Here is a 16,167-nt window from a genome sequence, read left to right as displayed (position 1 = left end):
TTAATTTTTTTTATATAATTAAAATTTATTTTATGTTTAAATCGAAATGATTATCTCCTAAGTTTTAACTTATTTGGTTTATTTATAGATCATTTCTGTAGAATTTTATACTCTTGCCTTATTGAAAATTATACCCAAATTTTGAAATAGTACGTTGAAAGATTTGCTGTTAGTGGTATTTATTTATTATAGGTAGAAAATTTCACTAAATGTCTTTCAAAAGTTGTTGAAAAAAATTGTTATTTTTTATTATCTATTTCAACTATTTTCATTATTACCTAAATTGATTTATTTCAAATTGTTATCGAAGTGATATTTAGCGTTACTTAATTGTTCACTGCAATCATTTTTACAATAAACTAACATGTTTTTCTGCCCTGGCTGTCTTTATTTGTATATATATACGTGTGTATCTGTCTGTCGGTCTGTCTATCTATCTATCTGTCTGTCTGTCTGTCCATCTATCTATCTGTCTGTCTATAAATTATTGTTTTTATAAATCTATGAACTTTTCTCTTTTTATATTCATTTTCTGACTGCTATCATATAAAACTGGTTTAATACGTCTCCGGTTGCGGACATCTCGTTTTTAACGTGGATGTAGGGACTTTTACCCAGTATTTTAATCAGTTTAATCATTTTAAACTGCGAATTACCTAAAAAAATTAACCTAAATTTTTCTGGTGAATAGTGAACGACAGGATGAAATGATACTAAATGCTGTCGTATTAGGATGTCATGATTAAAATAACTTAAATAAGAAGTTAAATCGAAAATTAATGAAAAAAATTATTAAAGTTTAATATTTATAAACGTAACACATGTATATTTTGATATATTACATAAAACTGCTATTGTCAAATTTTAAATTAACATCTGAAACCCTGATACTCTATGGCTCATTAATGTTTAGTTTTAAAAATTGAATTCGTGTCCAATGCTTACTGCGTTAAATTCAATTTAATTTTTTTGTCGTATTAGTTCAAAAAAAGCGTTTTTTGTGTTTTAAATTAGGAATTTGAATAATTAAAAAAAGTTTTATATTTGCATAATTTTCTGTTTCGTTTGAATTGGTGAGTTAGTTACTAACACGTCATCACTGTCCGAGTACACATGGATGTGTTTTTTTAAGTTCACTTTTCAGATTATTTCTTTTTTTCTAGTGAAGTAGTCTATCACTTTTACGGATAACATTTCCTGATGTACTCCTAATTTTTCACTAATTTAGTTAGTTGTGCATTTAATTAGGGAATTTTGTGTTTGTTGTTATAATAGTTGTGTTTATAATTTTATATATCATTTTATTTCTATTTCTCGCATTTCTTTATTAGTTTATTTAAATTAATTAGGCATTTTATTAAAATTTTATTTTAAATAATTATAATAAAAATAAGCTTAATTATTATTTAATTTAATTTTTTAATTAAAAAGAAGCACCATAGTCAAATTTGTTATCACATAATAATGGATTGGTGGAAGACATTGATAATTGTTGGGGTCCTGGCATCATTTTGTCACCTTGCTCATTCAGTAGATCGGGGAAACTTCAAGACATGCCAACAAAGTGGATTCTGCAAGTTAGTGTCATTAGAAAGCAGACAACTTTCTCAAATATTCTAATTTGTTTAATTTAAATTTGTAAAATATGCTTTATTTTATTTATTTTTATTAAACCTACATTGCTTTACAGGTGGCTATTATTATTTTAAATTATATTTTACAAAAATAAATTTTAGACCAATTTATTCCTGTCATTTGAACTAATGCTAGTCAATAGAGAACACTAATTAAAATATGCATTATTTACTAATTATTTAGGAGGCAGAGAGACATTCCAGAACATGAAAGTCCTTACTATGTGGACCCCACCGCCTTGCAAATCTCTCAATCATCAGTCAAATTCCAACTTAACAGTCGATCACCAAAGGCAGCACCTTTAGCTGTCAGTCTATTTACACTAATTGATAATACGGTTAGGGTTAAAATTGACGAAGCATCCCCACTTGAGAAACGATATGAGGTCCCCGTTGGAGATGTGTTGACGTCTGAGCCCAAAGAGCAAAAGTTATTTTTTTGAATTTTAATATCTTTAGTTAGAATGTGTTTTTTCCACTTTTAAAATCATCATTATTATGATTTGCAGTTTTAAAATAATTGGCCGAGACAGTGGCAAGATGACTCTATCAACGGCCAACAATAATAACAAGGTGATCATCTACTTTGATCCCTTTCAAGTCAATCTGCTGGTCGATGAAAAATTAGTGACATCAATAAATAGCAGGGGATTGTTGAAAGTTGAACATCTGAGGAAGAGAAAGATGTAAGTAATTATTATTATCATTATTATTATTATTATTATTATTATTATTATTATTATTATTATTATTATTATTATTATTATTGGTAGTAGTAGTAGTAGTAGTAGTACTCCATTTTAAATAGTGAATGACATTTCAGCCATTTTTTCCCCTCTTTTAATAGAAAAGTTGAGAAGGAAGTTAAAATGGAAGAGACTGAAAAAGTGAGCGGTGCTTTTTTTTAATTATGCAAATTTATGCAATTATGTTAATTAGCTACCAGTGTTGATCAATTTTATGCTATTTCCTTGTCCGTATTGGCGATTTTTTGCTATAATATTGTAATTAAATATATTCATTTTGTATGATTATAAGTTATTCATTGTTATCTGATTGTTTACTATTAGTTTGAACTGTGTTTAACTTTAATTTATGTTAATTTATGTTGGTTAATTCTAATTACTTCAAAACATAAAGCCTGAAGGTGAAGGCCAAGGCGAGCAGCAACAAGCTGAAGCAGCTGAGAACAACAACAACAACAATGATAACGAAAATAAGAATGATGATGATGATGATAATGATGATGAAAACGATGATGATGATGATGCTCCTGACATGTGGGAGGAAACATTCAAAACCCACACCGATACCAAGCCTAAAGGTATTACTTCAAATTCATTCTGTTTGATTTATTTTAATGATTATGGTGATGGTGATTGATCGATCAATTGACTGACCAATCAATCATTATCCCGGCCATTATTATCTTATCAGCATTCTTCTTCTTTATCATTATCATCATTTGAATCATCGTCATCATCATCATCACTGTAATCTCATCATCAGCGAGATCAGTACCATCATCATCATTATCTTCGCTATCATCATCATCGTCATCTTCACCAACATCATCATCATCAGGACCAACATCAGTGGGGTTGGACATATCGTTTCCTGGTTTCCAGCATGTTTACGGCATTCCAGAGCATGCCGACTCATTTGCCCTCAAGAGCTCCAAGTTATTATTATTGTTGTTGCTATTGCTGTATTGTTGTTGTTGTTGTTGTTGTTATTATGATTGTTGTTGTTGTTGTTTTTGTCGTTGTTGTCGTCCTTGTTGTTCAAGTTATTATTGTTGTTATTGCTGTACTGTTGTTGTTGTTATGATTGTTGTTGTTGTTTATTGTTGTTGTTGTCGTCGTCGTTGTCGTTGTTGTCGTTGTTGTTGTTGTTGCTGGTGTTGTTGTTCATCACCTTTTCTGTCATAACCATTGTTGTCATAATCGATCATCATTATTGCTATCATCATCTTCTTCTTCAACATCATTGTCACAAACATCATCATCCTCATCATCATCATCTTTTTCTTCACCATCATCACATACATCATCATTATCATCACGATCGCCAGGAATACAGACCCGTACAGGTTGTACAACCTGGACGTGTTTGAGTATGAGCTGTACAATCCAATGGCTTTATATGGAAGTGTGCCATTTATGCTAGCTCACAAGTAAGAAGGAACATTTGTTCGTTTATTCATTCATTCGTTCATTCATTCGTTCATTCATTCATTCGTTTGTTTGTTAGTTCGTTCATTAATTTGTTCATTCAAGCAAGTAGTTATTTTTCTTTATCCAAATGCATGAGTACATTTATTTGTTCAATCATTCATTCGTTCATTTACTCCAGCCAGTTAATATTTTTCATCTAACTACTCATTTATTTGTTTATTCATTTTTATCTTTCATTCATTCATTCATTTGTTCATTCATTCATCCATTCATCCATCCATTCATTCATTCATTATTTTGAATTTTGAACACAGCGCATTGAACACAGTTGGTCTGTTTTGGTTGAATGCTGCTGAAACATGGATTGATGTCTACTCCAATATTGCCGACAAAGTATGCGTGTGCTTGCGTGCGTGTGTGTGTGCGTGTAGATGTAAAACACACACACTCAGATATTCACACTTAGAAGCGCATTTCACTTCCACTCTAGAATGTCTTCTCAAAGTTGGTGGAGTTCGTGAAGGGTGACCAGGAGATCCCCCTGATCGATACCCACTGGTTCTCCGAATCCGGAATCATTGACGTCTTCATACTCCTCGGACCCCAGCCTAATGACGTCTTCAGGCAGTACGCCAAACTGACCGGAACTACGTCACTTCCGCCGGTTGTACTAACTAGTGGTTGTTGTGGTCGCGTTTTTTTTTAACTTTTGTCCTTGTTTGTTATGTAAGGTTGTGTTGTTTGTGTTGTTTGTTGGGCTGTTTGCTTTGCTAACTTGTATCTTTTCTCTTCTTTCCCTTCTTCTTCTTATTATTATTATATTTTTATAATATTATTATTATTATATTTATTATTATTGTTCATTTTATTTTTTTATTATTTTACATCTGCAGTTATTTGCATTAGCATACCATCAGTCGAGATGGAATTATAACGATGAACAGGATGTCTTCAAGTTTGTAGATTGATCGATCGATCGAGTCATTCATTCATGAATTCATTCATTTATTTATTTTTTCATTTATTCATTCATTCATTCACCCTTTCTGTTTCTCTCTCGATAAATTCTTCATTTGCTCATTTGTTTCATCAGTAATTCATTCATTAGATCGTCCATCTATCCATTAATTCTTTTATTTGTCTATTTATCTATTCATTCGTTCATTCATTCATTCATTAATTCATTCATTCATTTATTCATTCATTCATCTAACTCGAATGCAGCGTCAATGATGGATTTGACGAGAATGACATACCATTGGATGTTATCTGGTTGGATATTGAACACACAGTTGGAAAAAAGTCAGTAGTAGTAGTGATGGTAGTAGTAGTAGTAGTAGTAGTAGTAGTATTAGTAGTAGTAGTAGCAGCAGCAGTTGTAGTAGTATTAGTAATTATAATTATGTTAATAATTATTCGTGTTGTTAAAATTATGAGTTCATCTCTTCATTCATATTTTCATTCATTTGTTCATTCATTTTTTGTCTACTGTTTCACTTATTTGTTCCTTTATCTGTCCATTCATTCACTCGTTCGTTCATTCATTCATGCTTTCATTCAATTATCATTCATTCATACATTCATTCATCCATTCACTTCATTCGCTGTGTTCCCAACAAATGTTCCCAACCAATGAAACTTCAGATACTTTACATGGGACTCTGACAAATTCCCTAACTCGGTCGGAATGTTGGACAGACTGGCCGCCAGGGGCCGCAAGATGGTGACCATAGTGGACCCCCACACCAAACGCGAGGATGGTTATTTCCTATACTCGGACGGGAAGGCGAACTCGTACTTTACCAAAGACAGGCAGGGCAATGATTTTGAAGGGTGGTGCTGGCCAGGTTTGTATTGGCTGGCTGGTTGGTTGGCTGGTTGGTTGTTTGCTGGATTATGATTGGTCGGTTATGATTTTAGGGCGGAGTTAGGTTTGGTTGTTGAATTGTGATTGGAGTGTTGATTGAGGATGGCGATGATTGGATTATCATCATGTGATTATTCGCTGTAATAGTTTCGATCATTTTATCAGTACAACTGAGTTTGCCAGAATCGTCTTTAATTACAGCACATCGTCGTTGTCATCATTGTCATCTTTATCTTTACGGTCATCTTTATTCCTAGCGTCATCATCATTATCATCACCACCATCGTCATCGTTATCAGGATCATCCAGCTGGCTGGATTTCACCAGGGAAGATGTGAGGAGGTTCTGGTCATCTATGTTTTCGTATGATAATTATAAGGTTGGTTGGTTGGTTGGTTGGTTGGTTGGTTGATTGGTCGATTGGTTGGTTGGTTGGTTGATTAGTTGGTTGATTAGTTGGTTGGTTGATTGATTCATTGATTCATTGATTTAAGATATCCATCTACTGTAAAAATGTTTTTCTTTCATCCGTTATCTTTTATTAATATCACCTCAATCATACACAACACCGAACATGCACACACACACACACACACACCAACTCACGAACTAACACAAAGGGTTCCACAAAGGACCTCTTCATATGGAATGACATGAACGAACCATCTGTCTTCAACGGCCCTGAGATAACAATGCCCAAAGATCTGCTGCACAACGATGGCTGGGAGCATAGGGACATCCATAATATATATGGATTATATGTCGTTAGTGGGTTGTTAGGTAGGGTGGGGATATTCGGGTTTGCCTTTTTTATGGGGGGGATATCTTGTAATGCATGTTTTGCAATTGTAAGCGGAGGTAATGTTTGTTTAGGTGGTGTGGAGATATAAATGTTTACCTATTTTTGTCATCATCATCATCGTTGTTGTCTCATTTAACGTCATCATCGTCATCATCTCAGTCACTGTCTTCATCCTCACAGTCACCATCATCTTCATCCAGTCATCATCATCATCATCATCTTAGTCATCTTGATTCGTTATCGTTATCGTCATTCAGCATCGAGCGACGTATGAAGGTCTGTTGGAGAGATCGGAGAATCACGATCGACCATTCGTTCTGTCCAGGGCATTCTTCGCCGGGTCACAGAGATACGGTTAGTTGGTTGGTTGGTTGGTTGGTTGGTTGGTTGGTTGATTGATTGATTGATTGGTTGATCAATTAGTTGACTGGCTGATTGATTGATTTTGATTGATTGATTCGCTTGCTGGCTGGCTGGCTGATTAATTTATAAACTATTGTAACTCGTAGCAACCCATCAATCAATCAACCGCCCAACACTAACAACCACCAACCGAACGAACGAACGAACAGGTGCCGTCTGGACGGGCGACAACACAGGGGAATGGGAGCACCTGAAAGTAACCATCCCCATGCTACTTTCACTGAGCGTGACGGGCATCACATTCTCAGGAGCCGATGTTGGCGGGTTTTTCAAGAGCCCGGATGCAGAATTACTCACCAGGTGGTATCAGGCTGCCGCTTTTCAGCCCTTTTTTAGGGCCCACGCCCACTTGGACACCAAGAGACGAGAGCCCTGGTTGCTACCCCGCGAGAATATGCTCGCTATTCGTCAGGCCATCAGGATTAGATACATGCTTCTCCCTTACTGGTTAACTCTTTCGTTGTAGTTTCGGCGATTTGTTTGTTGTCGTTTTCGCTGTTGTTGTTTAATAGTTTTTTGGAGGTTTAACTCATGTTATGTGATGTTGCTCGTGTAAAATGGCTTAGGAGTGACTGTTGAGTGAATGTTAGAAACATCTTCATCAAAAACCGTTGAATGAATTAAATGTGTTTCGGTTTTTGTTATCACTGTTTCCGTTGTTGTTCAGATGTTGTTCGACATAATGCTCACTCTAAAACCAGGTACACCCAGTTTTTCAACTCTGAGAAAGATGGCGCTCCAGTTATGAGGCCATTGTGGGTGGAATATCCGTCTGATGTCAAGACGTTTGGTCTTGATGATCAGCATATGATTGGTTGGTTTTGTTGTGCCCTGCTCTGATTGGCTGTGTATTGCCATTGTGCCATGTCGTGTTATGATTAAAATAGTTACATTTGGTTATTGGGTAAATTGCTTGTTTTTTGTTGTCATCTTTATCATCACTATCATCACTCCACATCGTCATCATCAGGACCAGCCATCCTGATCAAGCCAGTTGTGGACCAGGGCAGTGTGGGGATAAACGTCTACTTGCCAGGAGGGGCACACGAACTCTGGTACGAGTTCGATTCCTACGCTGCCTACCACGGCGGCCAGGACCTCTACGTCCCTGTACATCTGCAGAAGATTCCCGCCTTTTTACGCGGTGGCCATATTGTTCCGGTTAGAGAAAGAGTCAGGCGATCCAGCGTGCTATCCGCGCACGATCCCTACACTATTGTCGCCACTTTGGACGCCAGAATGTCGGCTACAGGCGACCTCTACCACGACGACTTCCACTCGAATGAGTACAAAAACGGCAAGTTCGTACACAGGCGGTTCACTCTGGAGAACATGTCTACCTTCACCAGCGTTGATTTGAACAAAGGAAGCGGCCGTAGTATGATCACCGACGCCTGGATCGAGAAGATACTGATACTCGGAGTCAAGCAGAACCCTTCCAGGGTGACCTTGACCTCTCAAGGTCAGCATCCGGTCAATCTCGTGACGTCGTATTCGAGCCAGCTGAAGGTGCTAACGATTAGGAAGCCGGCTGTTAATATAAATGCGGATTTTAAGATTCTCTTTCATTGATAGTAATTGATGCTAATTGGATAAGGTGAAATTGGTAATTCGATTTTATTGTTAATATTCATACACACAGGTTATCATTATTATTATTATTGTATATCATTAAAATTATTTGTTTATTATTATTAATTTTGTTTTTTTATTTATAATTGTGGTTGTTGTTATTATTATTTATTGTTATTTTTATTACTATTGTTGAGTTATGTGCTTGTTACAATGGCACAGCATGTTTATCTTATGTTGCATTAGATTTTATTTGAAACAATCCATTCGTCTATCAAATTTTCAAATTAGTTTAATTAATTAATTAAATTAATTAATTAAATAAATTAATTATTTGTTATTATGTTATATTTATTAGATTTGTCTTTATCATTTGTTGTCTTTATCATTTTCATCACAAGTTTTTAAAACCTAATATTATATACATATATGTATGAGTGTATATGTTAATATGTATGTAATTGTATGTATGTATATGCGTATATATATGTGTATATATATATAATATATATATATAAAGGTTTTAGATTTTTATATATAGCAAGTAATTTATATCAATATATATATATACACAAATGAGAAATACATGTATGTATAAATATATTGGAAATGTTGTATGTAGTATTATGTGTGTGTGTGTGTGTTTGTTTGTGTATGTGTATGTATGTATGTATGTATTTAGGTTCATCTATTGGTCATTGGAAGCATAAATTGTATTTATTGCGCTTTGTTATTAAATTTCATTCAATTGTTTATTACTTACTCAATTGAATGATTGATTGATTGATTGATTGATTAATTAATTAATTAATTGAATGATTGATAAATTAGTTATTTAAAGATGATGGTGGTGGTTTTGATTGATTGATTGATATTACGATTATTTGATTAAGGAAATTGTAATGTGAAGTAGTTCTTTTATTTGAATGAATGAACGATTGATTGATTGATTCATTGATTAGCTTATTAATTAATTTACCGAACTAATTGGTAAAAAAATTTCTAATTAGCCTTAACTTGTTATTTTAAAATCTTCACTGGACCGTCACATGCATGCTTGGGGGGCAAATGTTACACAAAAAAACAACAACAATAATAATAATAATAATAATAGTTATAATAATATCATTAAAATATTATAAAGAATAAAATAATAATAATAATATCATTATAAACTTTTTTGTTATTTCAAAGTATTGCAAAATTGATATGTAGAGAACCATTGACAATAACAAATGATCTTTCGTATGTATGTGTTTTATATAGGGTTGTTTTAACATTGGCTATAATTTGTATTATTATTATTATTTATTAATATTATTTACACATTATTATTATTTTCATCCAATTCATCGGGTTTACTATGTGACGAGGGTATATCTATCGACCAAATATCATTGGAGGTAGAATCGTTATTATTATTATTATTATTATTAACATTATTATCATTATTATTAGTAGAAGTAGTAGTAGTGTTGCTATTAGTTGTAGAATTAGTAGTAGCAACAACGGAGGTAGTATTTTTAAATTTAAGATAGTTTAAGATGTCTTTTATTTTCATTCTACTCTTCTTTATTTGTCGGTATTTGTTCGTATCACCCGACTCCTTCCCTACAATGTCGGTATCGGAGTTGGCACATTCACTAGCGCTGCTGCTATCCGTCGATATATCGATAGTCGGATATTCGATCCGACTCAGCTGCTTCCTCCGACTGACTATTCGCTGTCGCGTTCGAACGAATACCGTCGAGGTAATCAGAATCGCTAGTATCGTACAGAAATACAGAATTGAAATGCAAATACAGATCGCATTGTATGGTGGTGATACCATGAGTAACGATAGCAGTACGCCGTATGAGGGGTTGGGCGTAATTACTTGAACAACTATTGTGGCCGAGGTTTTGATGTCTCTGACGGATAGATACGAAATGGTGAATATCGTCAGACCTGTTGGTAATATTGTAGTATGGTGGGAATAATGTGGTCATTGCTTGGTAGGTAAGTTGAATGAATGATTGAGTGATTTGGCGGATGAGTTATTAATTAATTGATTGAATGGTTGATTGATTGGTTTTTTGAATGAATGATTGAGATTGATTCCATTTAAATAGTTCATGAAATAATCGTTAAAATCATCCCCATACCTCCAATTATTGGCAGAATAACCGGCCCAAGAACAGAATTCCAAATCCTTCCATACGCCAGGACCCAAGTTTGATCAATCAACATAAGAATAGTCATACTAACCACCCAAACAAACCCAATAGCCCTGATGACGACCGTCAAAATGGCGGCAACTTTGGGAAAATATTTATTAATAGTCATCCCGATCAGTCCCGGGATGATGTATAGGGATTTCAGGATTAGAAATTCCTTCCATGGGAAGTAGAACTGATAATCCTGAAAGGCTCTTTTCAGGATATAGCTCCCTGCTGTACATATCCAAGCTGGAATCATTACTGCGTGTGTGTATATCTTTGTGTGTGTATGTGTGTGTGTTTCTCTCTCTGTGTGGTGTGTGTATGTGTGTGTAACAGAGAACATTATACAAACCTATACCCAGAATAGGCATAAGTAAGAGTGCAAGGATGTTAAGGTTGAGTCTGGCTTTGATGAGAATGGTGCTGATGTTTGAGAAAGCTCCGCTAGAGGCGGACGACATGCTGATGAATATGAACTGGAATGCCGCATTCGGGCTTAAGATGATGTTTAACAAAAACGCCATCTGCATTGTGGAGAATATGTTAAAGGTATTTTTGTATTGTATTGTTTGGTATTGTATTGTAATAATAGCAATAATAATAATATTAATAATAATAATACATAAAATGATAATGTAATACTCGTCGGCGAATTAATTAATAAGCAAGGATTTGTTAATAACGAGGAAGAATAATGAATTATCAATAGATCATCATGATCGTGTTATAAGTAGCTACTTGAATTAATCACCGCCTTGTCTCTGTCTCTCTCTTTTCTCTTTCTCTCCATCTCTCTTTCTCTTACTTTTTTTACTTTCTTTCTTTCTTATAAGGTAAACCATTAAAAAACACCAAAAAAACCGACTTTCTTTCTTATAAGGTAAACCATTAAAAAACACCGAAAAAACCGACTCTAACCGCTGGTAAAAGAAGGTACTGGCCGCACGCGATTATTCCCAACTCGACCGGTTTTTTGAGAAATGGCATGGCGTCGGATCTTTTTAAAGTTAAAGAAAACCCGAATATGTTTACCGCAAATCCGACAAACATACCGAACATGGGAAACAAACCGAATTTACTCGGTGGCGGTGTAACGACGAGGGTGATGTTCCAGGTGTATATTATTTCATCTGGAAAAATTACGATGAATTTTACAGTTTTGTACTGAACAATAATAATAATATTACAAATAATTAATAATATTATAACTAAAATGAATAATAATAATATAACATATAATTAATGATATTATGACAAAAATGAAATAAAATTACTCGTCTCGGTATCGTAAACGGTATTAGTTACGATTCCTTTTCCCACCCATTTCCCAGTTATTTTTAGTTCCATCGCTTGTGTGTGGTTTGTTAAGGTTAGGTTTTTTAGACCTGTGAATGATTGTTTGTTCGTCTTCTCCATAACCGAATACCCAGTCGATTCGTAATCGGATCTACCCGTACTAGGATCGGTATTCGTTACGTCATTCGCATATACGAATTCCGATTTTCTATTTAGTGTTTTTGAATTGAAGCCAGAATTGGACATACCAATGCCATAGTTGAATAACAGTTTTTTAAATGGTATTTTTGATTTAAATTCGGTACTCGATAATTTATGTTCATTCTCGGTTATAATCGATTTTTTAACCGGTTGTTTCTCCTTTTCAAATAGTTTTACCGATATATCGGCCAAATCTTCCGGATATAAGATATTAATCGAGACGCTAGTTCTGTTGGTGTTTTTGATGTTGGAGGAAAAGTTTATTGTAGTTGTTAACGTCTGTTGAAATTGAACTTTCAACATTTTGGGGAGTGCTACGTTTACTGCAACAAATTTTTTTGTTGATGTTTCTGTTGATGTTTTTGTTGATGTTGTTGTTGCTGATGTTGACGTCATCAGCAACATAATCATCGTTATCATCATATTTGTACGGCGAGTTTTCAAAATATTAAAAAAAACAATTTATACTGAATGATACTATGTTCATTCATTCGTTCGTTCATTCACTCAATCATATATTTACTTTTTTAATTATTAAATTATTTATATATTTGTTCACTCGTTTATTCATTTATTTAAATGCCATTCATTTGTTCATTCGTTCGTTCGTTCATCCATATAAACGAACGAACCAACAGACGAACGAAAGATCGTTGCGGTTAATTATTTCAATTATATAATATTATCAATATTAATAAAATTAAAAATATAAATAAAATGAAAATAATAGTAATTTTTTTGAAAATGAGAAAAAATCTAAATTAATCAAGAGACGAAAAAAAATTTCTATCTAAGCTTGAGACTACTTCAATTTATACGACATATCAGCCATCAAAAACTTAAAGCCGCTGAATCGCATGGTTATAGTTACTATAATTATAATATTAATAATTATTATCATATTTATTTTATTTTGTTATTATTTATTATTATCATCATATTATTACGTTATTAATACTACTTCATTATTATTATTGCTGCTGTTGGCTCTTATTTCTACCAGATACTGCTATTCTCTGAAATTAAATTTCAGATGTTCTTAAGAATTTTTATTAGAAGAATCTTTATGAGTTATGTAATAATTCTTTCTTTCTCTCTCTCTACTCTTTTTTTTCTTATTCTCTTTCATTCTTCTTTTTTTTCTCTTTCCTCTCTCTCTCTCTCTCTCTCTCTCTCTCTCTCTCTCTCTCTCACCAGCTTTTACACTTAAACAAGTTTAGACATATGTTGTCTGCGAAGATTCATTCAAATGGAATTCTTTCATTGACGGTGTTTTCTTCATTGTTCGTCATTTTTTCACAAATATAAACATAAAACATACACAAACAAACAAACAAACATGCATACACATATACAAACGCGCACATACAAACACACACACACACACACACACACACACACACATACAACCATACTCGTTCGTTAAAATTTAAATTGTCAGTACTTAACTTCATTAAATTAATTATTACACTTCTAGGCTAAATTATTGCGGTAGAGAAGTGAAGTAATATTGAAAAGAAGTAGAAAATATTATATTCTTATTATATTTTTATTGCTATTGTTGTTGTTGTTGTTGTTGCCGTTGTTGGTATTGTTGTTGTTGATGTTGTTGGTGCTGTTGTTGATGATGTTGTTGTTGGTATTGTTGTTGTTGCTGTTGTTGTTGTTGTTGATGTTACTATTGTTTATTATTATTATTATTATCTAAAATTGTTATATTTATTGTTAGTGTTGAAAGAACACTTGAAGTATATAGCGCTTAGAAATTAGAATGTTTAAAAATTATTTTTCCACACAAGTGACGCCAATAAAAATAAAAATAATAACACGAAGAAGAAGAATAAAAAGAATACAAATGGAAGAAAAAATCGTTAATAAATTGCTATTATTATTATTATTATTATTATTATTATTATTATTGTTATTATTATTGTTGTTATTATTAAATGATTTCTAAGAAAAAAAAATATTTATTTGACTGCTCTTATGATGCCGAATTTTAAATGATTGGACGGTTTATTGTTTTATTGTTATTATTATTATTATTATTATTATTATTATTATTATTATAATTTATTACTGTTAGGAATGTTGTAGCGGGGAGGCTAATGAAATTTATGAGACAGAACTAGCAGGTAACATCAAAATTAATAGTAAAAGTTTTTTCAACTATGTGAGGGGTAGGTAAAAACACAAAGACAAGATAGGCCCTCCCTTCCAACTGCGGATGGCATCGTTACTGATGACCACCGAAAAATGTCGGATGTTCTTAACTCTTATTTTAGTTGTCTATTTACAAAAGAGATTTTTACATCTCAGCCAAAACCCTTTAATGGTGATGAAATAATTGTCTTAGATGATGCGACAATTGCGAAGAAACAGAAAGTCGATGAACGGCAGAGACTGAAAGAAGATAAAAGCCCCGGAATATGAGAGAGGACATTGCGGAAGCACTGCTAACACTTTTCAATAAATGGTTGTCAACGGCTGAAATACCATCAAATTGGAAAGATGCAATCGTAGTGCCACTCTTCAAGAAAGGAGATCTTTCTCATACCCAGGAAATCATAGTTGAAATGATATGCGCAGAAAGAACTAACAACTTTGAAGCAAACTTGGCATAAAGTAGGATGTTAAAAATAAGTCTCAGAGTGGTTCTGTCACAGACTTAGTCTACTTGCATCACTATAACAAATCTTTGTTATGCTATATATGCTAGATATTTGTTATTATTTGCTATTTCGATTTGTTTCTTATTATTATTATTATTAATTTTTTGATATTCGATTCTAACGATTCTACTTCTCTTCGCTGTTAAATATTATGAGAAAATCTTACCGGATTTAATGAAAAATATACATTAATATGGGAAATTTAAACGCGAAAGTGCTAGAAAAAAAATCAAACATCATCACCATGATCACCGTTTTATGCGAGTATCATCATCATAACCATCATCATCATAACTATATATATATATGTATATATATGTGTGTATATATATATATATATATGTATAAGTATATATATATATATATATATATATATATAGGGAATGATTAAGTCCTATTTTATTTATTATAAATCATCGACCCAATAAGTTACTCGTAAACCATAAATTATATATAAAAATATATTAAAGTATTTAATGCATATATATATATAATATATATAAAATATATATCTATATATGTATATATGTATATATAAATATATATATAATATATATATATATGTATATATAATACCAATTTATCATTAATATATGTAGTTGACGATGATGATGATGACGACGATGATGATGATGATGATGATGAGGATGATGATAGTCACGATTAGTGTAATTAGGATTTTTTAATTTAAAAATACAAACGTCGATAATAATGGATTGATAGATAGATAGATAGGAAGAATGAAAGAATGAATGAAAAAGTAGAAATAATACATTGGGAAAAATATAAAATCCTTATATGTATATGTATATATATATATATATATATATATATATATATATATATATATATCAGTGAATATAGTGTAAGTCTTAATGAAATTTAATGCTAAAATATGTCTGTCTGTAACAAGTTTGTGTTGTGTTTGTCTCTTTGTGTATATGTTTGTGTGTGTATATATATATATATATATATGTGTGTGTGTGTGTGTGTGTGTGATGTGTGTGTGTATGTGTGTGTGTTTGTGTGTATTTGTATGCGGAATGTCAAGACGAAACGGATGTTGCAATGAATTAAATAGTGTTGCCAAGTTAGCGGCAACAATTATAACGCAGTACTAGGAAATAACAAATCGAAATAACAACGATAACAACAACGCAGCAACAACACCAAATAATAATGATAATAATAATAATGTTAATATTAATAATAATTATTATAGTAAGAGTAATAATGATAATAATTATTATTAAAATAATAAAAGTAATAATAATCTTATTCGTGAATTACTTTTAAAATTGTGTCTCAATTGATTAATTGAA

At 32.6% G+C, this 16,167-nt stretch overlaps 2 protein-coding genes across 2 annotated transcripts; one reads left to right on the top strand and one right to left on the bottom strand.

Annotated features, from left to right (window-relative positions):
• Positions 1 to 1,464: 1,464 nt before the first annotated feature.
• On the top strand, positions 1,465 to 8,475 carry HELRODRAFT_74366 (hypothetical protein; the record flags this gene model as incomplete). Its single annotated transcript, XM_009014514.1, has 18 exons — positions 1,465 to 1,577; positions 1,819 to 2,064; positions 2,144 to 2,320; positions 2,411 to 2,424; positions 2,809 to 2,958; positions 3,219 to 3,315; positions 3,709 to 3,810; positions 4,126 to 4,204; positions 4,302 to 4,475; positions 4,705 to 4,766; positions 5,036 to 5,113; positions 5,456 to 5,658; positions 5,978 to 6,057; positions 6,299 to 6,442; positions 6,738 to 6,834; positions 7,053 to 7,350; positions 7,605 to 7,717; positions 7,874 to 8,475. 18 exons carry the CDS (start codon positions 1,465 to 1,467, stop codon positions 8,473 to 8,475), a joined length of 2,829 nt encoding a protein of 942 aa, XP_009012762.1.
• Positions 8,476 to 9,796: 1,321 nt separating this feature from the next.
• On the bottom strand, positions 9,797 to 12,476 carry HELRODRAFT_168651 (hypothetical protein; the record flags this gene model as incomplete). Its single annotated transcript, XM_009014513.1, has 5 exons — positions 9,797 to 10,422; positions 10,620 to 10,934; positions 11,029 to 11,200; positions 11,595 to 11,806; positions 12,062 to 12,476. 5 exons carry the CDS (start codon positions 12,474 to 12,476, stop codon positions 9,797 to 9,799), a joined length of 1,740 nt encoding a protein of 579 aa, XP_009012761.1.
• Positions 12,477 to 16,167: the final 3,691 nt, after the last annotated feature.

The sequence above is a fragment of the Helobdella robusta genome (assembly GCF_000326865.2).
Source record: "Helobdella robusta unplaced genomic scaffold HELROscaffold_14, whole genome shotgun sequence".
NCBI lineage: Eukaryota > Metazoa > Annelida > Clitellata > Rhynchobdellida > Glossiphoniidae > Helobdella > Helobdella robusta.
This window is presented reverse-complemented; position numbering and strand designations above follow the sequence as displayed.